The sequence below is a fragment of the Populus nigra genome, chromosome 19, assembly GCF_951802175.1.
Source record: "Populus nigra chromosome 19, ddPopNigr1.1, whole genome shotgun sequence".
NCBI lineage: Eukaryota > Viridiplantae > Streptophyta > Magnoliopsida > Malpighiales > Salicaceae > Populus > Populus nigra.
The window spans coordinates 12,421,347-12,448,922 of NC_084870.1; the positions used below are offsets into that span (position 1 = coordinate 12,421,347).

A 27,576-nucleotide genomic window follows, 5' to 3' on the forward strand; every position below is an offset into this window, starting at 1 on the left:
CAACTATCTCTCTAATTAACGTGTAAGAACTTTAAGGCTTCAAAGGTAGCAGCATAGAAATCCCCATGGAAAACAGAAGTAACAAGAACCTCAACTGAAACTGGCAAGTTCATCTTGTAAAGCTTAAGAGCAAACAGCACATGATCGGATCAGATCAGGTCTTAAAGTTGGAGCAGAGTGAGCTAGGCTGAGTCAGTCAGGCAACATATCGAACATTCGGGAGCAGATCTAATACAATTTCGGATGGCTAAAAATTACAGTTGGTCCTTCTGCTTTTAACATCTGGTCAAATCAAAACTTATACTATAAGGCAACTCAGGTTGAGATAGAATTTCGTTAAGTTGACCAAGTGCCCTTGGTTGACTCAAGTAAAGCACGATGGATGATGTCATATACACCGATAAGATTACAAAACATAAAATAATTAGAAAATTAATTAAGATATAACATAATAATTCTTGTCATAGAAATTAATTTGGAAACCTGCAAGATCCCTAAATTGTTGTTAGCTAAATATGATCCTAACATATTTTTTTATATATAAATTTTGATGTTAAATATATAATTAAATTATCAAATAATAACATTCTTTTTTGTTCATGTTATATATCAGATTATATCATTGTTTTCTATTTTAAATTTTTACAATATTCATTTTCTAGTTATTAGAAAGTAATAAATAAATTCAGGTTAAAAGCTTATTTAGATTGTGGTAGAGATTTTTTTTTAAGTATTTTTTACTTGAAAATATATTAAAATAATTTATTATTATTATTTTTTAAAATTTATTTTTAATATCAGCCTATTAAAATGATTTAAAAATATAAAAAATTATAGTTTAAAGTTAAAATAAATCTAGAAATTTCCAAAATATGGTTGTGACGGAGCTTACAAAATTAATGTAGGAATTTAAGAAACTTCCGGTCCCTTGCCAAGAAGAAGCCAAATTCAAACACCACCAACTAGGTAAATGGCTCAGCCTTTGTATCCACGAAATGCAAGCACGAGTTGATTTTTTCCAAGGTCAACCCTCCCAATTTCATGTCATAAACAATGCTCCAGCCTCCGGTCTATATGCTTTATTTATGCTCTACTTCTGCTCTAATCTCCAATCAAAGGAAACAGCCAATATATATATATATATATGTTGGCAACCCCTTTGTCTTGGAACAAGTCTCAAAGCCAAGATCTGACTGTGTGGGAAATGGTTCGCCGTAGTCTTGGTGCCGAATAGGCTATAGCGTCTATCAGGAACCAGAGAGTTGCATTCTTTCTGGGACATGCATGTGCACCAGACGCTGATGAGGAGCCTAGCTCATCAAAACACGAGTTATTCAAGGTGAAAACTCTGGAATTGCGAGGTGCTGGAGGTGCTAAAGGTGGAGAGGGAGTTTCTACTAACTGATGATCATACTCCATTTGATTCCTATTCTTAAGGTCCGTCCAGGTATTGATATATTTTCGCATGTGTTACTGTTTGGGTTCAACTTCCATGAATAAGAATTGGTAGGGTTCAGTTGAATCCTATTTTTTATAATAAATCTCCTTTTCCATACTCTGTTATCTATTTTTGCAGAAAGCGGAGAAAGATCTTCTCCTAATTTATATTCAGACTTCCATGAAAATTAAATTGTTACTCGTCAGTGTGAAACCCACATCTGTTTCTATTTTTCTTGCCTCATTCTAATTTATTTCTTGGTAAGTTGTGTGATGTTTCTAAGAGACAAACTTTGGTACGCTCTTCTTCCACTCTGAATTTTGTTTTTTACCTCGTGTGTTCGTGAATTAATGTGTTTGTTTTCAAAGCTTTTGATTATTTGGAAAAATCTTTGTCTTTGATTAATACACAAACTAACTTGAAAATATCTTTATCGTCGAACCAAAAGAAAAAAACTTTCAGAGCCATCTTAACTGTGTATTGCGATATATCTAGCAGATGATCAATATCTCCTTTTGAAGGTAAATCCTTTACCCAGAGATGTTTTCTTGAAATATGTTTCTCTTTAGTATGATGTAACATTCGTTTGGAACATAATTCTTACACACCAATAAGATCGTGACACATGTATATTGGTGCAATGGGAAGGAAATCAATTTAATTGGAAATCTATATCACTCCTGCTGGATAATTTCTGATATATTTTAAACAAAAGTGTGTGAGACGAAAGATGTATACTTCTACCTATGCATAGGCATCGTTGAATAAGTGTTTTTAGCGCCACCAAAAGCCTCTTCTCATCACATGAATCCTGTAGCCAAGTTTCTCGAGGAGGCTCTTACCGACCAAATTTGTCTCCTCCATAGAAACAAGGCCAAAAATAATTGCCCTTGCCCTGTCCTACGGTGACCAAGATGATGTAAAAACACTAAAGCATTAGATATTCCAATATCCATGCTCTTTTTTGCTATTTTGTGAAATAAAACAGCACTGTTTTGGAGAGAATTTCATGTTCAAATTAAAAGGTTATGATGATATTGGATGGAAAGACAAACTTGAGAAATATTTGATTCATTGGCAACGGAGGTGATAAAATTAAGAATGAGTTTTCATCCCTTGTTTAACTTAATTGTTATGGTTCTGTAATAATCCTCTTAATTAAATTTAATTCAGAAATTTTATATTTAAAATTATTTTGAGTGTTAAGAATTGAATCTCAAATAAAATCCAAGCTCTAAAAATTATACAAAAACAAACCAAGGCCAACTCCTCTTAGAAATTAATTAATGTTAAAAACTAGCTTCCCCACTATATTCATATCTTTTTTGAGATATATTTAAAGGAATAAGATGAAAATAATAAAAGTAATTTAAGAAACAAAATGGATTGAATTATATTTTTTTTAAACAAGTGGATTGAATTTATTAATCAATTAAATACTATAATTGAATCAAATTACGAGAATTGGTTTCATGTACATCAAAATCTAAACCTCGGCATATTTTAAACCATAACTTCGATTTATATATTCATCTGAATCCCACATCAAATCAATCCCTAAAACTAATATGATTGAACCTTAACTACTGTTGGAACTTGAGTTTTAATTAAACAGTGATGGATCCAAGTTTGAAATTAGATTAGATCTTCAAACTGAATGTATTAAAAGTTACATAAAATATTGGACCTAAAAATATGAAACCACCTTGATATCATCTAACTTGTATAATTAAATAAGCAAATAGAGTACATTATTATAAGAAGAAAAAACAGAGAAAGCAAAAAAAATAAAATCAGATGACCTAGTAAAAAACCTAAATTAAACCGATAAAACCCAGTCAATTAATCCGTCGACTTTTTTTACAGAACTAATTTGGACCCATTTGTTTAAGAACAAAATTATGTTGACTTTTTTTTACAAAACAAACTAGTTTTGACCCATTTGTTTAAGATAAAAAAAATTAAGTTGACCCGAGCCTTGCAGACCCTCAGGTAACTTTGGTGCATGGGTAGTGTTCAATTATTGATACCCAAAATCTTTCTTTAAAAAAAAATAAAGAAAGAAAAAGATCATTACTCTTTTAACTATTTTATATGTCTACTTAATTAATTCAGATTTAGAATTGTATTATAATTTCTAGTAATAAAAAGATTAAACATAATCATAAATGATTGCTATAAAACTGAATTTATTTTTTGTAAGTAATACTGTGTGTGATAACGGGCCTCAAATTTGCTAGGATAACGATAAAGAAATTTCCACGTTCACAAAAATGGTTGCAGGCTGCATGCTATAATAAAGGAAAGGAAATGACAATAACCCATGGTTTCTTCTACCTCCACCAGACCAACCCAGATGGAGGTGGGCTATATCAGACCCAATAACAATATTTCTAATTTGCTTTCATCATTTCTTGGAAATGCTCAAGGTTCAAACTTTTAATTAAATGCATCTTTAAATCACTTTGAGAAAGCAGTGTGAATGTTCAAGACGTTCAATGAAAGATGCAATTCACCTCTCATCATGCTTCGTCTCTCGAATCCCTCCTACATTCGCAATGATGACAAGAACACCAGCTCAATCTCATGAAGATCATGCGGGTACAGGGATACCTGGATCTACACTGCTTTCCGCTATTAACCAGGTATATTATGTTCCCTCAACATTTTCAAAAACATAAATCATCTTACATTCATTTTTCCTTGCTAGATAGAATGGACAGACAATCAACACTTCGTTAAACCTTACATTCGTCGTTTCTTCTTCTCTGGAGTTGCATGTACTTGCGCCTTAATCCCATACTCGTTTAGCTGGAAGTTTTCAAAAGCCTCAGAGATTGCTCCTACCTGTTACATGATGTTCAGAAAAAGAAATGTTACTGGAAATAGTATGACATGGTTAGGCATCCATTTGCAATCAAACTACTATGTCATTTGGATCTCAAACCAGTTCAGGCTTTTTGGCGTAGACCCTGACTATCATATCTTGAAAGCATGTAGGCAGCAGGTGACTGATGCGATCATCAGGTATAGAAAATTTTTCTTCACTCTCATAATCCTAAACAGGAGAGAAGAAAAGGAAATAAAACCACGTGTAAAAAATTGAATATTATATGGGTTCTGGCTTGAGCATATAATAATGTTGAGTTCCACTCTAATCCTCTCCTAAAAGTTCATCCAATTCATTACTTTTAGATTATAGAAACTCCTGCACCTATGATAACAGTGTGAAAATGCCATCAACTAAGCAGAATCGTGAACAAAAGTCAAATAGTCATTTTAGGGACCAGATAACATCCAACTAAACTAAAACTAGAGTGCATGACAATTGAGGTTAATAAAGTAGATTAGATTACCTTGAAAAAACTGATTCTGGAGAAGATTACAAGTACCAAACAAAGAGAAACAAAAATTAGTAGAATTTACTGTTCAACCCAAAATTACAACAAAAAAGTGATGCCATGTTCAAATATAAAATAGTTTCCCTTGTACTTTGTCAAGTACCTTTCAAGAGGATTATGCCTTCCACGAGTCAAATCAATCCTCACATTGCTTACAGCAACATCCTCCTCCTTCAGTAGCACCCCACCATTTTTCTGCCACAAAAAAATAGCTTATATAGTAGAAATGTGCTTGGCACACACAAGAAAGGGAAATTTGACATACCCAACCCTGCAAACACACACACACACACACGAAAAATGGGGAAAAGAAGAAGCAGCAGCAAGCACACTCCCATTTTGTATGGAAATGTTTGTGCGATGACCTTAATTCTCAAAGCATAAAATGAAAGGTGTGTAAAACCTGGGAACAAACAATATCCTGTGCAGTGACGTCTTTGAAATTTTCTATCTTGTCCCTTGGAACAGCATACTCATTGCAAAACTGCCACAAGGAAAAGGGAATTGCTTAAACTTCACCACCCACACACCGTATCTGAAACCGTAGTGTAAAAAGCATGCTAACATCACATGCAAATACATGAATTACTATGCTTCCTTCAATACAATTAACATACAAAACAAAGGCAAATTATATTATTTAAAGAAAGTGCTAAACAGCAAAAATTCACTACCTGGTAAAGATTTCTCGTGCGTATGCGTCGGATCAAATTCCTGGATTCCCTTAGTTGTTGGTTTGGAGCTGTCTCAATAGTTTTGATTATTGAATCATCTAACTGCATTCTCGATAACAAGCAAAGCACAACATTATCTTATAATAGGAAATAAAACTATTCACCCCAGCTTCTTATTGAAAACAGCTTTCATTACCTTCCAGTATTCTGAAGGATCTTCAATGAAAGATGAAATTTGCAGATAATCATTTGCTTCCACCAAGGCATCTACAATCATCAGCTCTATAGCCTGCAATAGCATCAACATCATAATAGCCGCTTTGATCTTCAAATCAAGTGAGGAAAATGAGCAATAGAACAAAAGATAAAAAAATAATAACTTGACAGGTAAAGAAAAACAAGGAAAGAAATGTCACAGGGAAAACATGTCAACATGACAGAAGCAGCTGAAGAATACTACACTTTTGTGTTCTTTTTTTTTTTTTTTTTTTTTGAGATTAGAAGGGATGTGCCACCATAGAAGACAATAACCAATCCTAGTTTATACCTTTACTTTTGGGTGAACATAAACTGTACGGTAAAGATCCGCGCGAGTAGCAAACAACTTATGGACAGTGAGATCTGCCAAAATACCCAAAATTATGAAAATGACAATAAAGACCACAATTAAATTTCTTCATGGATGGATAGGAGATACTAACACTCCTTGGCACGATAACAAATCTCATCACCCATAACTCGCATTGTCTGCATCAACCTACAAAATGAAGAGCATATAGCACTGGAAAACTATTCCAAAATATTACTAATGCTTTGCTAGGTAATAAATTGTATTAATGCACTAGCTGCAGAAAAAAAAAACTGACTTAGGGATATTAACAAAAACCTCTGAAACTCAAAACTGCATCCCAGACCGCAGGCTCGGCTGTCACGGACAATATAATCAAACCTGTATATCAACAGTATCATCAATCAAAAGAAGAAATGTAGCACATAATTTAGTAATGGAAAATCCCTAAACTTAGCACATAATTTAGTAATGGAAAATCCCTAAACTTCACTCACTTGTCCACATCAACTCCATTTCGACCATTCGCAACAATATCATACAAAAAGCGCTTCTCACCTGCATCCTGCACATCAAAGCAAACCCATAAATGTTGAAAATAAAACTAAGATGATAAAAAAACAATATGTTTCAACAAGTTTCTTTCACCCCCATTTTATCAATATATTGCAACATGATGGAGAACCTAGAAAAAAGACCTTACATTTTTTGGTGCTGATCTTGAGCTAGCTAGTATCATCTCCTGTAAATAAATGCAACGTATATATAAAAATCATGACAAAAAGAAAAAAACTCAGAAAGTTTTTTTGTTTTTCATCCTACAAAATCCATGAACCACGTTACTTTATCAAAATGAAAAGGAAATGTAATGAGAACATATAAGGATCAGATTACAAGATGGATGTCTAGATGAGAAAAAATGGAAGGCCCAAACTATCATCACAGGTGCACATACGAGCCTATAAATTAGTGTAGCATGACCTTACACGCATATTATAATTTGAACTGTGGGCATAGCTTCCATGCATGTGATCTAGAAATACCTAGAGGAGCTTCCAAACATGTTAAGAGATTAGAATAATATGATATACAGTATATATGGCTCAAATTACTGTTGAAGCATCAATTAGAGAGCGAAAAACCCTTTATAAGATCCATTGTTTCTTTCAGAAAGTCAATCCACACCTTGTCTTTTGATTTTACTTCACATGATTCATTGAACCTGTAGCTTGCATGTGAATGCTAGTCACGTATTCACAAAAGATAATGTGAATTAGAATTTCCTAAAAATATCAAATTACCTTAACTTTTCTCATCATGTCAGAGTCAACGTCTATATGGTGCTTATCAACAATATGATCAACCATTTTTGTTGACATTTGCTCATGCGACCTGGTAAGTATAACAATGTCATAAACAGATATTGAAATGATTTTTGAAATAATATATAAGAAAAGAAGAAGAAGAAGCGAACACATTCAAGCTTTGTTACCTTTTTATCTATTAAGAAACAATATTTTAAACACTAAGATTCAGTAGAACAAATTCACACAAAGAAAAGCAAGCAAAAGACCTAAAGACCCATTCAGATTTGTTATTTTTGGAGTATAGGTTCAGTATTTAACATATATGGTTGGATAAAGCTTAAAAGGCAGTAGAGTTATTGATTAGGAAAAAAAAAACTCAAGTGGACTGGTTTAGCTGCATATCTCTTTGGAGTTTTTGCAACGTCCTTTTCATAAGAAGATTAAAGGAATTTATGGTAAATAAAACGTGACAATTCAATACATCCAATTTTATTAGAATTATAATATGAGGAAAATAAAAACAATGTGAAGAACATTCATGAGGGAGAGTTAAATGTTTAATGTTAGTACCTTCATTAATTAGTAGATTCCAAGTGGCAACATCTCACTGGGTTCATTTTAACACTTGTCGAGTTCTGATTGGCTAATATGGTGACTTTACAACAATTAACTCATTGGATTGATTTAGTCTTGCACCTAAATAGATAGATTTCTGGAATGGAGGTCGTTTCTCAAAAATTAACTCCTCAAATTTAGGCTTCTAATTCTAAGGCATCCATCCAACAATTGATTTGTATAATCACAACACTCACACACACGCTTTCTAAGATGTAAAATGTACCATTCCGTGCCATTCATAACCAGAGGGAGAAACTCGGATTGAAACAAGTGACTGAAGGGACCGTGACCCACATCATGTAGAAGTCCTACAAATTGAATGAAAAAATTACAAAACAAAAAACCTTAACACCAGCTAACATTAAAGAGAGGCACTTGCCTTGCATTTGGTTAGTGTCCTATAACAAAAGAAACAGGATAGAAACATGTTTGGTTGGGAAGACAAAGATATGTATAACATGTTGAACTACCTGCAAGTTTCACCGTCTGAATATCAAAATTATCAATACCTAGCTCCAAACCCTGCAATCATCAGTAGCAAATATGAAAAATAAAAACGCTGCAATTAAGAGGATAGGTGCTAGGTAGGTGTATGACTCTATTACCTGGTACTTTTTGAGCATTTGAACAGCTTCACCAGCAAGCCAATACACGCCGAGAGAATGTTCGAACCTGGAATGCACAGCCCCAGGATAAACCATATGCGCAGCACCTGAGACACCCGGAAACCGTAACTAATTTTCATAATTAAAAAATAATTAAATAAGAAAGTTATTTTTCAGGAAAAGAACACAGAACTCACCAAGTTGTTTAAGGTCCCGCAGCCTGTAACAAATAAATAGACAAGCATTACGTGAAATTGCATAATTCAGGAAAGAAATTATATATGAAAAAACAAAAAAAATAAAAAGCAAAACCTTTGAAACTGCTCTGTATCAATGAACTTTAAAGAGAGCTGCAGTCCAAGGGAAAAAATTTAAAAAAATGAAAAAAATAATAATTACAGAGAGATAAAGGGAGTAAGGGTACCGGATCGAGGTAAATGTTGCCGTGGACATTATCGTGAACGTGTTTGGATAGTCGGGTATTTGAAAAATCGGAAACTGGAGGCAGTGGGAGTTCTTCGTTGCTATAAGCCCCCATTTTCTTCAGTAGAAATAAGTGGTGGATTTTTTGTAATTTTTTAATTTTTTTGGAATGTAAAGCCTAAAGAGATGAAGCCCTGCAGAATTTAATTTAATACCCTGACAGTCTGATACAGATGGGAATTTAATGGAGAGTTCGCTTGCTTACGAGGGTTTATTAAAAATGGAGGAGGTTTTGTTTATACTCCAAGAGAAAGGATTTGTTGGGTAGCAGGCCGTAGCTGCCTTGCTAGTGACATTTTGGGCCCTTTGCTACACTTGTAATGAAATCCGGCCTGGTGCTGGTGTATACTGTATAGTTGCCGGAACAAGCCCGGCATCTGACTTCAAAAAAAAACTCAGGTTATTATGCTGTGAGTTTTTTTTTTTTTTTTTTTACGTGGGGTGTCTGGGCCAGCTTACGCGCACCACGACTATTCTTCATGGCCCGCTGGACATCCTGCAAGCCCAGGAGCATGTAAGGCACCGCGGGGGTGACAGGCGTGCACATAGAGGGTCAAACCCGGGACGGGGGCGGAACAAGTCACACGAATTGACCACAGCAGCTAAACCCTCAAATACGGGTACACTCGAGTACTCGAATCCAGGACGCACAGGCAGGGCAAAGCCTGCCAAGGCCACTGAGCTGCAAGCCTCGTGTGTCGCTGTGAGTTTACTTGGTGGGTTAATGAGTGAATCAAGATCAATTTTTTTTATTATTAAAATGATTTTATTTTATTTTTTTAAAAAAAATCTTGGTATTTATGAGATGGTGCTCAGGGGATTTATAAACTATAATAGTTAGCAGCATATGGGCTGGTATACTAGATGTCAGTGGTAGGTACAAGTCAGAGAATCATCTAATTTGGACCATATAAAAAAAAAAGGGGGTAAAATTAGTGAATTTTCTTCACCTTTTGAAGTACAAGACATATCCAATTTATACCCTGTTTAATGTGGCCACGATGTAACTTATTTTTTATTAAAAAAAATTATTTTAAATTAATTTTTTAAATATTTTTACATAATATGCTAATATTAAAATATATTTTAAAAAAATAAAAATAAAAATAAAATATTATTTTAATATATTTCTTAATAAAATATATTTTAAAAAACAATTTTTACAACCATTATAACCACCCTCTTGCTTTATTAAAAAGTAAAACAAGAAAAGGACAGGTTTAAGTTTTTTGTTTTTTCAAGGGACATGAGGAAAACATGGTAGAACTTTTATGATACTTTCTTCTGAGTTTATCATCTGAAAATATTTATAATTCAAAAATATAAATTTGATTTGTCGTATTATTAACATTTTATTGTTCAGCAATAAGACACAAGCTTGATTCAAATTATTTATAATGAAATTGGCACTTCTTTTGTTCCCAGCTGGTTCTCCAAGTTGATTTAATCCACGTTTTTGAACAAATTCTTCTTCTGCAGTAACTACCCCTTTGGCTGATGAATTTGTCATATTAAACAGGAGCTCTTGTTATTGCTGTCAATGTATCCAGATCATGTGTTAATCAAATAAAACAATAATCTCAAAGTTCAGAAAATCACAAGGAAGACAGGAAATTTGATTAACAAAACTGTAATCTTACATTGCAATACACTGAAGGCATGTGAATGCTAACAGGGAGACCAAGATTCCTAGTATAGTTTATAAAGGACGACACATTCAGATGTTACAAGTACGGATTGATTATCTCATTCAGAGATTTCAACAGTCTTGACATCAGGTTTCTTGACTTCCTCCTTAGGCACAGTGACAGTAAGAACCCCATTCTCCATACAAGCCTTAATTTGGTCCATCTTGGCATTCTCAGGCAGCCTGAACCTCCTCAAGAACTTGCCACTGCTACGCTCCACACGATGCCATGTGTCGTTCTTGTCTTCCTTCTCCACGTTCCTCTGTCCGCTAATCTGGAGCACTCTGTCATCTTCAATTTCTACCTTTACCTCCTCCTTTTTAAGCCCCGGAAGATCTGCCTTGAAGACATGGGCTTCTGGGGTCTCTTTCCAATCAATACGGGTGTTAACAAAAGCTGGATTTTCACGAGAAAAGAGAGAGTTTGAAGAGGAAATGAAGGGGGGTAGGTCCTTGAATGGATCCCAGATGTATAATGATGAGAATGGATCGAAGATGCTGCTGCCTCGTTGGTTGTCAAAGAAGCTTGGAATCAATGCCATCTCTCTCTTCTTTCTTAATCGGATATAATCTTTTGGTTTGACGACTAGCTGTGGAATTCTCGATTGCCTCTTCTTCTCAGATTTTTCTTGATGATGTGAGAACAATGAGACAGGTTTGGTATATTTATAAGACGTAAATGAGGAATCTGGTTTGTTCTGGACAATGGAGTGAGAACTGACTGTGGAACATTCTGGGTCCAACGCCGGACTAAGAACTGGAAGTTTGATGAGCTTTCTAGTAAATTCTTCATCTTTTCGGCTGTGGATTGAAATTTATGGACTTGTTCGATAGGGTTTTGAACTTCCAATGGGCTCAAACCTATGTCTCCTATTTTGCTTATAGGCCCCTGTAATCTACTTGACATTAATTGAGTTTTTTTATTAAAACAAAATAGAGTTAACTGATTAGCATAAAATCAATTTAGATTCAAAAAATTGAATCTAACAAAGTTGTTGATGTTTCGATTTTAGTTTTTTTTTTTTTATTAGTTGTCATTATTGATAAATAACTTTTTAAAACTATTCATCATATATTTTTCTCAAATCATTTTATTTAAGATTATAATTCAAATCTTCAAACTTAAAAAATTCATTTAAGTTTGATGATTGTTTTGAAGATGTACTATCAACGTTTTCTACCATTAAATGCTGTCATGGACGTGTGAAAGCGTTTTCGTAATCTGGTATTTGCAAAATAGGAAATTGGAGATAAAGATGGTCTTTCATTTCCGTAAGCTCCCATTTACAAGACGTAAGCCTGCTTGTCAAGGAATTATAACCATGAAAATATCGGGTATGTCGTTTATCTCTACCATCCCGATGAGTTGGTAGTGGAAACCCAGAAGAGGTTTTTCCATGATTAACAATAGGACATCGCATGGGTGGAGATATAAATTTTCTAGTGGATGTGATCACAAATTTGTAAGAATAACTTGAAAACGTCAAGAAAGATCCTTCTCACTGTCGGCGTTCTTTAAGGTGAAAACTCCAGATATAAGAGGAGGGGGAGACGGACATGGTGGCGCGCAGGGGGGAGCAGGCTCTTCTAATAAGTGGTGTTTGGCTCTCCATTGTTAACTGGTAAAATCTGCATTAATCCAATATTTTCTGGTGGGCTTCAACCTGTATGCAAACTGTGAGTGTGATGAAGCGTCCATCTGTTTTACTTCCTACAAACAATAAAAACAAACCTGTATTTTTGTTGATTGGCTTCGAACTTGGTCTCGTCATGTTGAATATATCCGTTTGAAATATATCCCTTTCTTGTTTGGAATTACCAATTTTACATCATAAAAACAAAAATAGACATTTCAAAGAGGAAAATTGTCAAATCTATCCGAGAATTAATCCAGGAAAAGGCCTTGTTCAAATTTGAATCAAATCACTAAAATCATGAATTGCACTATATCAACACCCAAACTAAATCAATTAGAATTCAATTAAGCTAGAGTTTCGAGTCTTAAATTTGTACGATTAAGCTGTTAGACCAGATTGGGTTAACAAGTATGCTCCACGGAAGTGAAAGAGTGAACACGAAAAAGAAAAGAAAGATACACATCAGGAAGGAAAGCGAGAGTGGGATGAAAAATTTTATTAGCAAAATTGATGTGTTATGTAATACATTGAACACTTTTGTGCATGTTAAACAGGGAGACCGGAACTTCCAACTGCCTGAGAAAAACAAACGCGCAAAAGAACCATAATTCTTACAAACAGGGGATATTAACCACCAGGCATCTGTCTCCTTCAACCAAAGATTTCAATTGCCTTGACTTCAGGTTTCTTGACTTCCTCCTTAGGCACAGTGACAGTAAGAACCCCATTCTCCATTGAAGCCTTAACCTGATCCACCTTGGCATTCTCAGGCAGCCTAAACCTCCTCGAGAACTTGCCACTACTACGCTCTACACGATGCCATGTGTCGTTCTTGTCTTCCTTCTCCACACTCCTCTCTCCGCTAATCTGGAGGACTCTGTCATCTTCAATCTCAACCTTCACCTCCTCCTTCTTAAGCCCTGGAAGATCAGCCTTGAAGACATGGGCTTCTGGGGTCTCTTTCCAATCAATGCGGGTGTTAACAGAAGCTGAATTTTCACGAGAGATGAGGGAATTAGAGGAAGTGAAAGGGAAGTCCTTGAGTGGATCCCAAATGTCAAAAGCAGAGAATGGGTCCAAAATGCTACTGCCTCGTCGATTGTCAAAGAAGCTTGGAACCATTGCCATCTTCTTTTTCAGAGAATTAATATCTGCTGGGTTGCTGCTAATATTTTGATTGCTTCTTCTAGTTCTTGATTCTTATGTGCGAGAGACAGTCACAGAACAAGTCGGGTATTTATAAGAAGTAAAGGAGGCATCTGGTTTGTTCTGGACGATCGAGTTGTACGCCGATGAAGGAAGATTCTTAAGGACAACCAAAAACATCAGATAAAAATTAGAAGATTGACGAACTTTCTCGTAAATTCCAGAATCCTCTCGGTTGTGAATTGAAGTGTGTGGATTTGGTATTCAAGTGGGTCTGACTTACTAATGGGCCGAAAGCCTTTGTTTTTCTTTTTTTGGGGTCTGCTAATCATATACATTGTTCCGTGAGGACCCAATTGATGGCCCAAGGTAGTCATAAAATAATGGGGTCCGAGTCAACATGGCCGAGAAACTCACACGACTCTGAGCCAAAAAATATCGGGAAATTTTCCTAAGCAGCTATAAGGTTGATATTATAGCTAGTGATCATATAATTGATTACCTTTGCAAATTGTAGAATTCAAGGAACCTTAAAAGTATTTTGTAAATGCCGGTCCATTTACACCGGCATCTAAATAAATAAATTACATTAGAAAAGAAAGCCAAGAAAAATAAATATATTCTAGAAATATATGGTTTTGATTCTTCCTTCAATTTCTCAGAGACCAAACACCTTATGTCGAATATTTTGGACGTGAAGTATGGCGCGGTGATTAAAAACTGGGAGGAAGAAGGGATTTACTTGCCCGGACAAAGACGCCAGAACGATGGCGCATGACATCTAGGCCGGTGCTAGTATTGTTTTATTTTTATCATAAATCCAAGCCGAGGGCCTGAAAACATAGATCACAGAGTCCAGGTAAGAGTACTGGGGCCCGTCCAGGTTCAATTAATTGAAGGGAAATAAACAAATTTATTTCGACGTCGGCCAACTATGTTTTTGTTTTTTTATTCGATGATGAAAAGTATTATCAGATCAGTTAAAATTAATTGTTTTAAAATGATTCTATGACACGTCATTTATATCGACTTAATGTATTAAAATAACCCAGACGCTATCCTGAGATTTGAATTAAAGATTTAGAAGAATAAAACATATCATTGCATATTGACTTGATGTATTAAAATAACCCGGAAGGAAGGGACACCAAAATTGCCTGTTCTTTCAGGACCCAAACGTACGAGGGCTTCAAGAGTGTCCTTATTCAAGCTGTCCTTTAACTCCGTGTCCTAAAACCTACTGTCCCAGTCCTAAATGGAGCAGCAGGCAACCGCACTCTCAATAGATGTGGATTGTGGAGCCTTTTTTTTGAACCTTGACTAATACCAACAACTCTTGTTAACGTTGGGGTCGTACAAACAAGAAGACGTATACTCGAACCATTATTCCCTGCACGAGGGGGGGATTTGCTCTTTCTGTCGGTAGGGTAAAAAAAGCCACAGGGTGAATTCATAAACCTCGAATCGGAAAAGAACAAAAAAAAATAGATGCCATCACCTCTACCATCACCTCTAGAGTAAATAATTGATAGTCATGATCGAAATACGAGTAAAAGTCCCCTTTAGCATCTCCGGTGTATTGGTTTTTTAGCTGTTACAGCTGATCTAGTGGTTTTTTTTTTAAAAAAAAAAATAAAGATCATTGGATCATTATTTTTATTATAACGATATTATTTTATTTTTTAAAATCTTGAAATTAACCTAATTGAATTTAAATAGGATTTAATCGAGTCACAATTCAACTAGGTTGGGTAAACCAAGATTCATTGTTCATTTTCTTTTCTTTTTTTAGCTTGAAACTAACCCGTTTAATACAGTGAATTGTAAGTTTATTTCCCTCAATGTATCATCGTTTTTTTTTAATATATATTGTTATTTCAAAAGAAATTTTTGAATCCGGTTTTGGTTTTTCAAGAAGATTTGAGGAATTTCTCGAATTTAATTTTTGATTAATCCCTACGTGCGTACGAGCATAGTATTGTTAAAAAAAATCTAGCCCATCAAACATCCTTTCAGAACCGAACAAAGAAAATCTAGCCGGCCAATAACCCATCAATTGAACCAGTGACATGGTGATAAGCTTCCTCAATCTAGTGTATAGTCACCAATCAAACTGTTTTTCGGTCCCACGAATTTTGGTACATGATATTATTTTTTTTGTATCTTTATGTCATCAGAGGTCCTCCATGGAGTATTTCACAGCAGAATTATTTTGCAGACTAATTTTTCTACCGGCATCACTTCTAAGCCATGCCAGTGGCCTCGTTAACTTGAGCTTAACAGTAAGGTGTTCAAGATTGACTAAGGAGTTCACCACCCTGTTCAAGATTTGATCAGTTAATTAACCAGAAACTATTGAGCTTGTTGTTAAGATGACGTCAAATAATTTAGGACAAAAAGGTGATGACAGTAATTAATCACGATCAACTTACCAGATTAAGCTGGAAATGAAGGTGCGAAAAGTCCGGCATTTTCTGTCAATTTGGAGCCAAATCTACGAGGAACTTTCAGTTAAACTTGATTTACTCTTTTTTTTCTTGCTTTCTATATTGGCTATTAAGCTAGCTAATGACATTGTAAACAGAGGTGGTCAAGATCTTGATGGAGTCATGTGGGCATGCTTACTCAATAATTAAAGAAGATTACTGGTTCGTAGTGTCCAATGTCTGTGGTTTAACCGGCAACTCCAACCAAAAAGTAAGAAAACTACCCATCAATGTTCAGATTTGAAACAACACGTCAAGACCACTCTATCTCTTGGGTGGATATGCTAATATTTCTCTGAAGCCTAGATGCCATTATGTCAACAAAAAAAAAATAACGAAAAGCTTGTAGATCATTGCTAAACTGAGAATCTAAACAAATCCTTTTGAATTGACAGTGTCACATATTGGCCAAATGCCATGGACAGAGTTTTAAAGGAAACCATGATTTAGCCATTGAAATATTATTCCATTATCAATTGAGTTGTAAACCTTTTAGTTTTATCAATTTCATCCCAAACACAATCAACACACCACAACAATTGTTACATGAAAAAACCATATTATTTGGATGAAATATAATTTTATATTAAATTTCGGTTTATCGAACCCTAATTAGATCTCAAATCCTCCCCTCTTATCTCTATCTCCTTAGTGAAGGGTATCTTGGATATGTAAAATTAGGACTTGATTATATATATATACATGTCAGGTGATGTATTTTTGTTAGTTTTGACGGTGAAAACATGACAGGATGATGGGTTAGATAACATATAAGAACAGATCTATGAAACTCTTAAAATATAAAACATGTGGAGCCATTTCCCCTTGAAAGTTCTCTTTTGCCAGTGTTATATAACTTTCCCTCAAGACATATTAAAGCTTATTTTAAGTTTGAACGTCTTGGATGTATAGAGAGATAACATTATCTTATATCGGTTATGTTTTGGAGAAGATCTTGGTAGATTTTTTTATGAAAAGAATCAAAAGGTTTAGGATTCAAATGATAAAGGAGTAATAGATCAGGGACTAAATTGAAGCTTCTCCAAATTTCAAACGAAATCAGGCTAGTTATAAATTGTGGGGCAATGGTTAACATGCTTTTGCAAGGTGCGTGTAAACTAAAATGTCCAAAATCATGAAATGATCTTAATGATAGTAACCTTACAACTTCCCCTTTCTGTGAAAGGCAGGCTTGAATAAAGATTCCTTAAAGATAATTAAGGAGGGATATGGCATCCATTTATGACGACCAAGGAAGGAGCACATGGGAAGGACATGGAGAAAAGTTCAGCAAAAACAATTGTATACTTAAATTTCAGACAGGAGTAGTGCTAAAACGAAAGTGCTCTCCCTCAAGAATTATTCCACACACATCAAAAAGAAAGAGAACAAAAGGCCTGTCATATGTGATGATCATGTCCATGGAAAAAAAAACTAAGATCACACTTGAAATTTCAAATTTCAAGAAATAATAGATGGCACTAAACCATCAAGGACCCCATTCATGTGCAAAAGCAAAAAGGTTAAGACAACGGAGACTGGACAATTTTGCTGAGAGTTGGAGCAAAGAAATTACTGACTAGTGGGTCACTAGGCCATGCAATGCATTTATTGTACTTTTCCAGATTTCAAGCTGCATTTGCTGTCCAAGAGTGGGTGAAGATTTGCTAACCCTAGTGGTGAAATGTGTCATTGGGTGTAACAGTGGACAGACAAGACTGTGGAAGTTGACACATAAATAATATTTGCGTGTATATATACTAGGTTTTAGTTAACACATTTGGTGTTCATGGGTGCAGGAGCCATGGGAGAGATCAAGCACTTAGTGGTTGTTAAGTTCAAGGAAGGTATTGTGGTCGAGGATATTGTAAAGGGGATGGAGAAGCTGGTTTCAGAGGTCGATCTTGTCAAGTCCTTTGAATGGTAAGTCTTTATTATTTTATCGAGCCCTTTGCTTCTGTAACTTACAAGTCAATTCAAGCACTACATGTTGCATCTTGGTTTTGACAGGGGGCAGGATTCTGAAGGCCCAGAGATGCTTACACAAGGCTTTACTCATTCCTTCTCCATGACGTTTGACAAGAAGGAAGACCATGCTGCATTTCAGAGCCATCCTAACCATGTTGAATATTCTGCTACATTTTCAGCAGCTATTGAGAAAATTGTGGTGCTTTGTTTCCCATCTGTTTGTGTTAAGCCATCGGCATCGGCATCGGCATCGGCATCGGCATGATCTAGAACATCTCATGATAATAGAAGGCAAAAAAAAAAAACAAATTGGTGCTTGCATGTGTTTTATAAAGTTTGAAATCATTATGTGGTTGCTTTGTATAATTGTTAGTGGCTAGGTATTTCCTCTACTAGCTCACCCTATGGATCTTCAACCTCTGTAATATGGAAATGTTTTATGATCATTTTGCTTTCTTATCATCTTTCTTTTTTTTTTTTTCCTTATCATCTTTCTGATGAATAGACAGATTGCCCTGCTGTGAAACCTATACTTTTGAACCTTATACTTGTTAGTCAAAAGGTGTTTAAACTACTCTCTTGACTCTGTTACAAAACCTTGACTTTGTTACAAAACCTTTATCTAACGTAATCAATGATCCATAAAACATTGGATTCTTAATCATGATCCTATCGCTCATGTTAGCAAAAAGCAACCCTTGTCCGCCTATTCGGCTCCTCCCCAGTTCAAAAGGTAAATAAACGGTAGAGTAAATTGTTCCATGACTGCTTCACTGTTCTGCCTTAATTTATTCTCAACTTGTATCGGCTCATAATCAGCTGTGTGTGAGAAAATGCACGAGCACAATGAGATCAGCTAACCAGCAAGTGGGCTAATGCTCCATTACTCTCACATATTCACATATCATCAGCTACTAGAGTAGCAAGAGCAAAGAGTCGAACAGAATCTAAAAAGCAACATCACACTGTAAAAAAGAGAGTTGCAGAAAGTAAAAAAGGGTCCCTGTGAGATTTCAAATTCTACAAAAAAAGGGGAAGCAAAAGGAAAAGAAAATATTGAACCTATGGGAAACATAATGTGAATGCATGTTCTTCCATTTCGGTTATCAAAGGTGCCATGCCAGTGGCTACCTAGGGATTAAAAAAAAAAAAGACTAGACAGAAGATAAGATACATTGCAAGGATAAAAGTAGATTCTCTTTTCTCGTGTATTTTTTTATCCTTGATGAATAGAAGCAGATTCTTCTTCATCTACTTTCATCTAGTCATCAAGGACAGGAGGAGCCTTGGAAATTTTCTTCACCTGTTCACCATTTCAAAGATCAACAAGCTTAGAAAGAGGAAAGGAAATGCATACATCTAAGAAACTCAACTTTTTCTATCCTCTTCTTCTCACCCTGATCAATTTCTTCTTCACTTCTTCCCTGTGCCAGCACACAGCTAACACAAGCTTTTGTGGAAAAATCCAAATTCAAACTCCTTTTTGGAGTCCAAATTCGACTGCTAAATCACCATTAAACCGCATGATCCTATGCAGATCTCAGAAACTGTACTTTAGAACCTCTCTCGGTCTTTTTCCAGTCTCTTCCATCAATTATGCAAGCAAAACACTTACCATTTCTCACTCTTCTTGTTCTTCTTCAAGGCACTATATCTCTCCTTCACTTCTATCTGCTGGTTTTCCTACTCCTCCACAGCCCAACTCACTTCTTCTCTTCAATTGCTTAAATAGTAACTCTCCCATGCCATCATCTGTGCTTAACTGCAGTCACTTGAATCCATGTGCAGCTTCTGCTAAAACTCAAAGGCAAAAACTTGAAGCCCCTTATTCCTGTTCACTTGTCGATCTTGAAAATCTTGATAAGGCTTTTCATCCAAAAGATTTGAATTGTTCCCATTACAGCCAGGTGTATAGAAGGTCTCTAGATGATGAAGACTACAAGGGATATGAATTAGGTACAAGGATATCATTTGACATTCCTGATCATGTGCCAGATATCTGTAATGAGTGCCAAAAATCTAATGGAAATTGTGGCGTTGGGTTGAAGTGCATATGCCACCCTCAAGATTGTAGTAAGCATATATCCTCATCTGTGATCTCTTTGAATGTTTGGTATTTTGGTTTGTTTTCTTGTCCATCCAGTTTTTAACATTGGTTGCTGATTTTGCAGGAGACAAGGTCATTTCTATGGCAGGATCAACTAAGCCTGTTGGCAATGTCCTCTTATCTGTACTTTCTTTCTTTGTAGTGTTGGTTTTCTTCTTCCATTGTTGATGCAAGAGAACTTAAAACTGTATACACAGTTCTTGATTTGTTTTCACATTCCTGTTGTAATAAACATCTAGTACTTGCCTCTCTTTATCCTTCCTCTTGCATGTTTAAATCGCGCTTAATCATGGCATTTCCCATGACTGCATTATTGAAGATGGGGCAACGGGCATCATGAAATGGACAAAGGGGGCTCTGGAAGTGACTAGAGGAGAGGAGATGACAAATGACGTAACAAATCAACGTTAAAGGCATGCTTAGTGCTAAAAAAACTGATTAAAGTAAGAAATAAATAGACCATGTAGCTGGCCCTAAGTGTCAAAAATGGCTTTAGGTGCAACTTAATTGCAAATGCACTCTTAGAATGCTAGATGAATTAAACTAATCTAACTAAATACTAATCCAATGTTCTGGTCTTTAATAATGTTAGGTTGGAAGAGAGATTTATAATGCTGTTTTCATTAATTACTTGCTCCATCGTAATCAATGGCAGCTTAACTTGTCAGGAGTCATTAGCACCTCCCTTACTCAAGAAGATGATCTTTTGAAATAGTGTCATTGGGTCCTGGCCTCCTATGCTATCTGTAAGTACTGCCAGACCATTGAAAGCTGGTTAATAATATCGTGTTCGTGACAGTGTTAGATGTTCTTGACTGAATTAGACGTTACTTTTTAAAATAATTTATTTTTAAAATATATTTTTTTTATTCTTAACAATTTAGCCACGTAAACAAATATTATCCATGTATACTGAGAGATTCTAGATTTTGCTTCTCATATATTATTTTCAGAAACAGCTCTAAAAAATTTCAAAATCAATTTATAGATTATTTGATTATGGCTATGTTTGGCATATCTTATGAAAAATAAATTTTAGCTTTAAATTACATTTGAATTAAAATATTTTTTTTTTAAAATGAAGTGCCCGTTAGAAACATGTTAAAAATCATAACATTTAATTGAATCAAAACTTAAAATCAAATCTGTAATAAACTTGCATTTAAGTAAATATCTATTTTAGCTAAAATTTAAAGTTCAAAGATAATAATTATTATTATTTAAAAAAAAAAACAATTCAATCGGGATCGTGAATATCCGACGGGAGTGCTTTGAAACCATGTCGTATATAGGATTCTAGACCACGCCGATAAGCTATAACTAGGTCTTATATGACTAATTGAGGTTCCCATTGATTCAAATAATGCGGCAAGCAGATCCAGCCAAATAGTATTTAATTTCTAATCAAGTCCTCCATGTATGTATATGTAACAAAAACAATATAATTTTTTAATTTAAATATTGAATCCAGTTGAAATTTGGTTAGCATGTAATTAGTTCTGTAAATCATCAATTAGTTGTTATTAATTGAGATTGAGAATATGTTAAAATTAGGTTTAGAAGATGTTGTTAGAGATTTTTTTTCCTTCCCTAGCTATTCCTTGTCTAATTAGATTTTAGAATTTTAATTTAATTTAGTTTTAACTAGTTAAATCATATCAGTTACTATTTAAATAGTTTTGTAGGTTGTTTTTCAAAAAAACAAAGTTAAATTGAGTATTGTTCAAAGACTTGTTCAGATTTTTTTAATTCAAAATTTTCTTTATGATTTGAGGTTGTAACGGTAGAGTTTGACTTTTTTTATTTTTTTTTCATGTAACTCATTTCTTGTAAATATATATATAAAAAAATCACTAATAATCCACTTAAAAAAATCTTGCACGCGTGCATAAAACGACACACAAACCACAGGAGTCATGAGGGTGCTGACACACACACACACACACACATATAATATATATATTGAAAGGACCACTTGAAATGAATTCATCCAGCAGAAAGAAACCACTTTTGAGCTGTGCATAGAAGAATTCTCCAAGCATGCAATGCACAAATATGTAGAAATCTGTGCCGCGACTTGTGCGAACGCAGCAGCATAGTGCAGTAGGACTGCACTTTGCTTTTTATAATGACAGCCTAAAAAGATAGAAACTGTTTCAAGCAATGGAGCAGAAACTGTTCAAACTGTTCCAGCCTAAAAAATCAGGAGACGGTTATTTTTTAAAAAAACATGTAAGAAAAAAATATAATCAGATTAAATTTTGATTAATTTAATAATATAATAAAAAATTAAATAATAATAACAACAAGTATATTAAAATAAAAAATATTGTTCAAAGCAAAACAAGTTAACATGGAAACTCTTAATATCCAAAATTATGATATAGAAACATGTCATCAACAAAATTCAACTATTAAAAAATATTTAAAAAATTCTAATATAACTCGAGTTATTCTTTTAAACTTATAACTAAAAATATTAAAAAAATTATTATTAATAAAATATTAAGGAGTAAAATTTAAAAAAAAATTTAGATAAAAAAGAAAAAAAAAATAAAACTAAATCTAATATAAAATAAAATAAATTAAAATATTATGGATGCATTTAAAAAAATTATCTAGAATGATATAAAATTAATGGGAGGCATGCAGAGAAGGATGGCTGTGCATATTTGAACACGTGTCTTGTGATTTGTTTATTGTTCTTTCTCTTGCAATATTTACGCATTTCTGGCTACCGTCTCCGGAGAGAACACAATATAGTTTTTTTTTTCCCCATAACTTCTGTATTTAAGTGTTTTTAAAAGTGTTTTTTTTTTATTTTAAAAGATATTAAAATAATATTTATTTTAGTTTTTTAAAATAATTTTAACGTGTTAATGTAAAAAATAAGAAAAATTATTTTAATATATTTTTAAATGAAAAATTATTTTTAAAAACATCATACACTATAATCCTAAACACCTTTTATAAGTAATTTTTTTTTTATCTCAGGAATTTTATTATTGTTTTTTTGGATATTCCAAGCCCTTTGAAGATTTTAATAATGTATTAAGATCATAAAACATAAATTAAACCATATTGTTGTTTCTGTATTATTTCGAGTCATTTTAAAAATAAATTTCAATGAGAAAAACAAATCTCATAAATTAATCAAGATAAATTAAGAGATTTCTAGAATAATGATAATCTAGTGATAAAAAATTTTCAATTTAATACAACTAAAAAAAATAATATTCCCTACTAATTAATTATATAAAAAATGAAAAATTAATATTCGTTCCCACAGTAATTTATAACACCTGGGCATTTTACTATCATTAACTATTAACCAATAAGCCCATTGTCTTTATAAAAAATAAAATAAAAAGGTACAGGCATTCCAGAAGCCCAAGATTGCTCTAATCTGGACTAGCAAGCCAGCCTTTCTCCTAACAAAAAACCAAAAAAAAAAACAAAAAAAAAACAAAAGGCCCCTTCACTCTTAGGTTTCTGTGGAGGTGCCTCTACTGAGTAGTCAAGTTCCTCAAGTTCCAAAATTCAAACTGAGTAGGCTTGCGATGGTGTTTGAGATTTGATTGTATAATTGAAGAAAATGGAGACAGCTAGTTTAGGATCAAATTTGGTGGCCAAAAACACTGAGGACCAAATTCGAGAAGATGAGAGGATCTTTCTATCCCTTAATTTAAACTTTCCTCTTCGTTTTTTCTACTAATTAAGGGGCCCATTTGGTTTTGAATAACACAATTTGAGAGCAGGAATTTCAGATTTCATAGCTTTCATTTTAAATCATCAAACTATTATAACCATTGCTTGCTTGTTAAGTGGATGGCCTTTGAACTAGTAAATATAGTGGTCCTAAAGAGGAAAAAAAACGCTGTCGGTTGTTCTTGAAGACAGGTATGGTCTTAAGTTGCAAGGTTAGGAGTTAGGACGGAAACCAACAATCTAGACACATGCCATGGATTGACCGGCACTCTGTTTGATCAAGTTTTCCTTGCCAGAATGGCAGAGGTCGTGCTCTTAATGACTCAAGTTACTTCAAGAAAGCACTTTCTAAGTCCATGACTCCCCCTGTTTCTTCTTACAAGTATACGGGTCCGCGATCATTTTCCAATTTTCAAGAATCTGGACAAAATCATAGAAATCTTGCCTAATAATTGACTTGGATTTTCCTTGGATCTCGTTTTGTGCTGGAGGACCTAATATCATTGTATCTGGATAGCATGCATGGAGAGTTTGAGTAAATAAAGTTAACTAAGGAGATATATATATTGGAAAACTCAATTCTCAATTATCAGAACTCTAACAATGACGAGAAGGAAGGATCTTCAAGCCTCGGCTTGAGTTTGAATTAGTGACTGGGAAATGCTTTCGGGCCATTGTGTATGTTAGATTTCTAGCATTTGCAAGTCCTTTTTTCCGTCTGGCAGTGCGGTAGTGTAATGGAACCTGAATTTTTTTTTCAATTAATATGTATATTCGAGCTTGACTAATTATATAGACTCTACAGTTAATAACCATTAAACCTTTAATTCTAAAAAAACTCTTGTCTGGAGAAGAAATGAAAAGGAAGGTTAAGACAATTCTAGTGGCTGATAATCATGGAGACTGCAGATGAAGACACGTGGGAAGCACTTGGGAGACAGCTGGAAGATAACTAGGCAGCATCCAAATCCTTTATAAATCATGTTTTAAGTGTCATCTTTAATTTTCAATTCGATAATTCTTATATTAACATGAGAGTATCCTAATCCGCAAACTGATATATATAAATGCATGGATATTTGGTTTTTCCCCTTTCAGCTAATACCAGATATTTCAAGAAAATTGGGACGAAAAGGCAGGGCAGTGACAATCCACCCACTAACAGCATTTCTTCCTGGCAGCAGCCACTTGACAGTTTTGGCTAAGTTGGCAGTCCCTCCCTCCAAACACTGAAATGCGGTGGAAGTTCTTGCTATTTGGAACTTGGAAGTGCCCTCAAGCTCGAGCAGAATTAACCAGCTTTTACTTTCACTGGCAATGAATCTGAGAGAGGCAGCAAATTGCATGCCTGATATGATTACCACATTGTGCTCTGAGATGCTCTCATTAAATTAAAGAGTATTGGAATTTACTGTCAGTACGAAAATACGACATCGTAGAGAAATTCAAGAACACCTGGACCTTCCCTGGCACTAACTTACAATCAGAATCAGCCTCACAAGAGAATACAGTGCAGTTAGTGGAAGCAACGTGAAGATGAATTTCACAAAGCAAATCTAGCCTACAACCTAGCTACCATTCTCGTCTTCACAAACCTTTCCCTTTTCCCAGCTCCTTTTCCTTTCCCTTTTCCCTTTTCCAGCCCCTTTCTACATGTCTCGATATGTTAAATGGTTCTTCCTCCCTCCCTCCCTCCCTCCCTTGTCTTCTTCTATCTTTAAAAAACAAGAACAAACACCTATTGTTCCAGATCCATGCGTATTAGAGAAGTTCCATTATCTTTACGTTGATATCAAAGTTTAAGATATCTCTACGAATAAATAAACCAAATATAGATAAATCATCCGATCAAGAGTTACTATGAAAACAAAAATGATTACCCGGCTTAAATCACAAGCACAGTAAACAGGAGTGAGTGTACTATGAAAATTAAACGTCTAAGATTTGTAGAGAATCAACTTGTTGTGAAAATGGAATCTTGCCTGTCCTAGTTTTAATTGTGGGCCATATGGTAATATGAAGGCTGAGGGGCCAGCAAGAAAGAACCTTGAGAAAGAAAGTGTCACACCATTTACCACAAAGTGAAGACAAATTATAGTATTGAAGTTTTCGTGATCGTGGTTTATGTTATTTTTAAAATAATTTTTTTATTTAAAAAAATATTAAAAAAAGTTATTTTTAATATTAGCACTTTGCCACTATATATATTTTTTCAAGTTAAAAACACTTTTAAAAATCATTAAAAAAAAAACAAAAACAAAAACAAAAGGTTTCGTAAACACACCTCCTAGTAACCTGTTTGGAATAAATACAAGTTGGGAGGTTGAAATTAATTGAATTACAGTGTCACAAGCTTGAATTGAATTTGTGGGCCAAAGCTCTTTTGGATCAAAATCGAATTAAGTTGACTCATGCCCAGAGATCACAAGCTTGTTCATACTTGGCTTAATTGCGCGGCGCCAGCTTTAATTTTTCGAAGCCTCAACTGCTTCAACATCTATATAATAAAAATATGGATCCAGAGCATAAAATCTAGAGAGGTAAAAGAGTAAGAGTTTCCCAGTCTAGTTTTGAATTGTGAGAAAACATGGTTCAACCTCTATTCTGGTGGAGTCAGCCAAAAACAAGGGGGACATTATCCGTAGTCAGACAATCTTGCACATCCTCTGGGAATTCTTTGAAACAACAGTCCCAACAGCAATTAAAATTAACTTTAGATGTTTAAGAGTGTGTATTTTAGAAGTTTTTATAATAAATATGCCGATATTTGTTTTTTCTTCAAATAAATGTGTAGATTCTCAAAATTATAACAATTAAATGTGTGGCATGAATTTATGAGATAATATGGTGGATAATTGATGGTGTGACACTAATGACAATGACAATACTTGTAGAAGGAAGTTTCTCACTTTCCCCCCCAGCATTTCAACTTCTTGGTTAGGTTAGTTAATTTTTTTATTTTTAATTTTTTAAAAGAAAAGAAAGAAATATTAATACAACTTGAGAATTAGTTATTTCAACTTCAATTAGTTATTTTTTATTAGTTAGTTTTTTCAGTTAATTTATTTTTTATTAAATTGTTACAACCTTGAGAATTCACATATTTATTTAAAAAATATAAATATTAATACATGCAATTGGTAAAATTCTCTAAAATAAACACTTATTTTATTTTATTTTTTCAAAATGAGATAGGATAAGGGGATTTAGGAATTGGAAATAGGCAGTCTAAAATTCATTGTGCCTCCGGTTTTAAAAAAAGATTAAAAAAAAAAAAGGAAAGAAATGCTGGCGAACACCTAACAGAGATTTTTTAATGAGCTTGGAAAAATTTTCTAGCAAAAACACAAGATGTTTTCCTTGAACTATAAGAAAACAAAAAGGGAAAAAAAATCCATAGTTGGTAAAAATGTAGTGATCATTGCCATGATATTCAACTTTATTTTGTCCTTTTCAAGCCAAAAAAAGCAATCTTCATTGTGATCCTTCACCATCTTCCTCACCCTGGCCTTTTTGTCAAATCTTCTTTGATGCTCTTCAAAATCCCTAAAAGCTTGTCAGGGTGTCTTTTGTTTCCCCTTTTAGCTAATTTGAACCTCGCCAAATAATCCCACTCACTAGCCCTTCAAATTTTAGATATCAAACTAATAATTTGGTAAAAAAAAATTCAACTTCATCCCAGCCTAGAAAAAAAAGACAGAATGATCCAAAAAAAAAAACTGAGAAAGAGCGACAGAGAAATA

The 27,576-nt window shown here is 34.2% G+C and overlaps 5 protein-coding genes and 1 long non-coding RNA gene across 7 annotated transcripts; 3 read left to right on the forward strand and 3 right to left on the reverse strand.

The window, feature by feature from the left end:
• The first annotated feature begins 948 nt into the window (after positions 1-948).
• Positions 949-4,596, forward strand: LOC133680520 (uncharacterized). The gene is made up of 2 exons (XR_009836337.1): positions 949-1,959; positions 3,722-4,596. It is a non-coding gene; the product is annotated as an uncharacterized LOC133680520 (long non-coding RNA).
• Positions 3,849-9,362, reverse strand: LOC133680519 (uncharacterized). 2 transcript variants are annotated; one of them, XM_062103520.1, is made up of 19 exons: positions 9,036-9,361; positions 8,924-8,961; positions 8,809-8,831; positions 8,612-8,718; positions 8,477-8,528; positions 8,230-8,314; positions 7,383-7,473; positions 6,785-6,823; positions 6,579-6,646; positions 6,400-6,462; positions 6,215-6,270; positions 6,061-6,134; positions 5,710-5,802; positions 5,514-5,615; positions 5,243-5,323; positions 4,943-5,034; positions 4,795-4,810; positions 4,386-4,496; positions 3,849-4,285 (listed from the first exon to the last, which is right to left on the reverse strand). In XM_062103520.1, exons 1-19 carry the CDS (start codon positions 9,147-9,149, stop codon positions 4,184-4,186), a joined length of 1,407 nt encoding a protein of 468 aa, XP_061959504.1. In that variant the 5' UTR covers positions 9,150-9,361; the 3' UTR covers positions 3,849-4,183. The 2 variants fall into 2 exon arrangements, with proteins under 2 accessions (XP_061959504.1, XP_061959505.1); XM_062103521.1 differs by lacking the exon at positions 8,924-8,961 and having other exon boundaries at positions 9,036-9,362.
• Positions 9,363-10,680: 1,318 nt separating this feature from the next.
• On the reverse strand, positions 10,681-11,461 carry LOC133679927 (18.1 kDa class I heat shock protein-like). The gene has a single exon (XM_062102668.1). The coding sequence runs from the start codon at positions 11,321-11,323 to the stop codon at positions 10,841-10,843; it is 483 nt and encodes a 160-aa protein (XP_061958652.1). The 5' UTR covers positions 11,324-11,461; the 3' UTR covers positions 10,681-10,840.
• A 1,427-nt stretch (positions 11,462-12,888) lies between these two features.
• On the reverse strand, positions 12,889-13,723 carry LOC133679899 (18.1 kDa class I heat shock protein-like). The gene has a single exon (XM_062102628.1). The coding sequence runs from the start codon at positions 13,544-13,546 to the stop codon at positions 13,070-13,072; it is 477 nt and encodes a 158-aa protein (XP_061958612.1). The 5' UTR covers positions 13,547-13,723; the 3' UTR covers positions 12,889-13,069.
• A 3,918-nt stretch (positions 13,724-17,641) lies between these two features.
• LOC133679464 (stress-response A/B barrel domain-containing protein At5g22580-like) lies at positions 17,642-18,480 on the forward strand. Its single transcript, XM_062102066.1, has 2 exons — positions 17,642-17,973; positions 18,061-18,480. Exons 1-2 carry the CDS (start codon positions 17,840-17,842, stop codon positions 18,281-18,283), a joined length of 357 nt encoding a protein of 118 aa, XP_061958050.1. The 5' UTR covers positions 17,642-17,839; the 3' UTR covers positions 18,284-18,480.
• A 535-nt stretch (positions 18,481-19,015) lies between these two features.
• LOC133679463 (uncharacterized) lies at positions 19,016-20,380 on the forward strand. Its single transcript, XM_062102065.1, has 2 exons — positions 19,016-20,091; positions 20,190-20,380. Exons 1-2 carry the CDS (start codon positions 19,368-19,370, stop codon positions 20,291-20,293), a joined length of 828 nt encoding a protein of 275 aa, XP_061958049.1. The 5' UTR covers positions 19,016-19,367; the 3' UTR covers positions 20,294-20,380.
• The last annotated feature ends 7,196 nt before the right edge of the window (positions 20,381-27,576 follow it).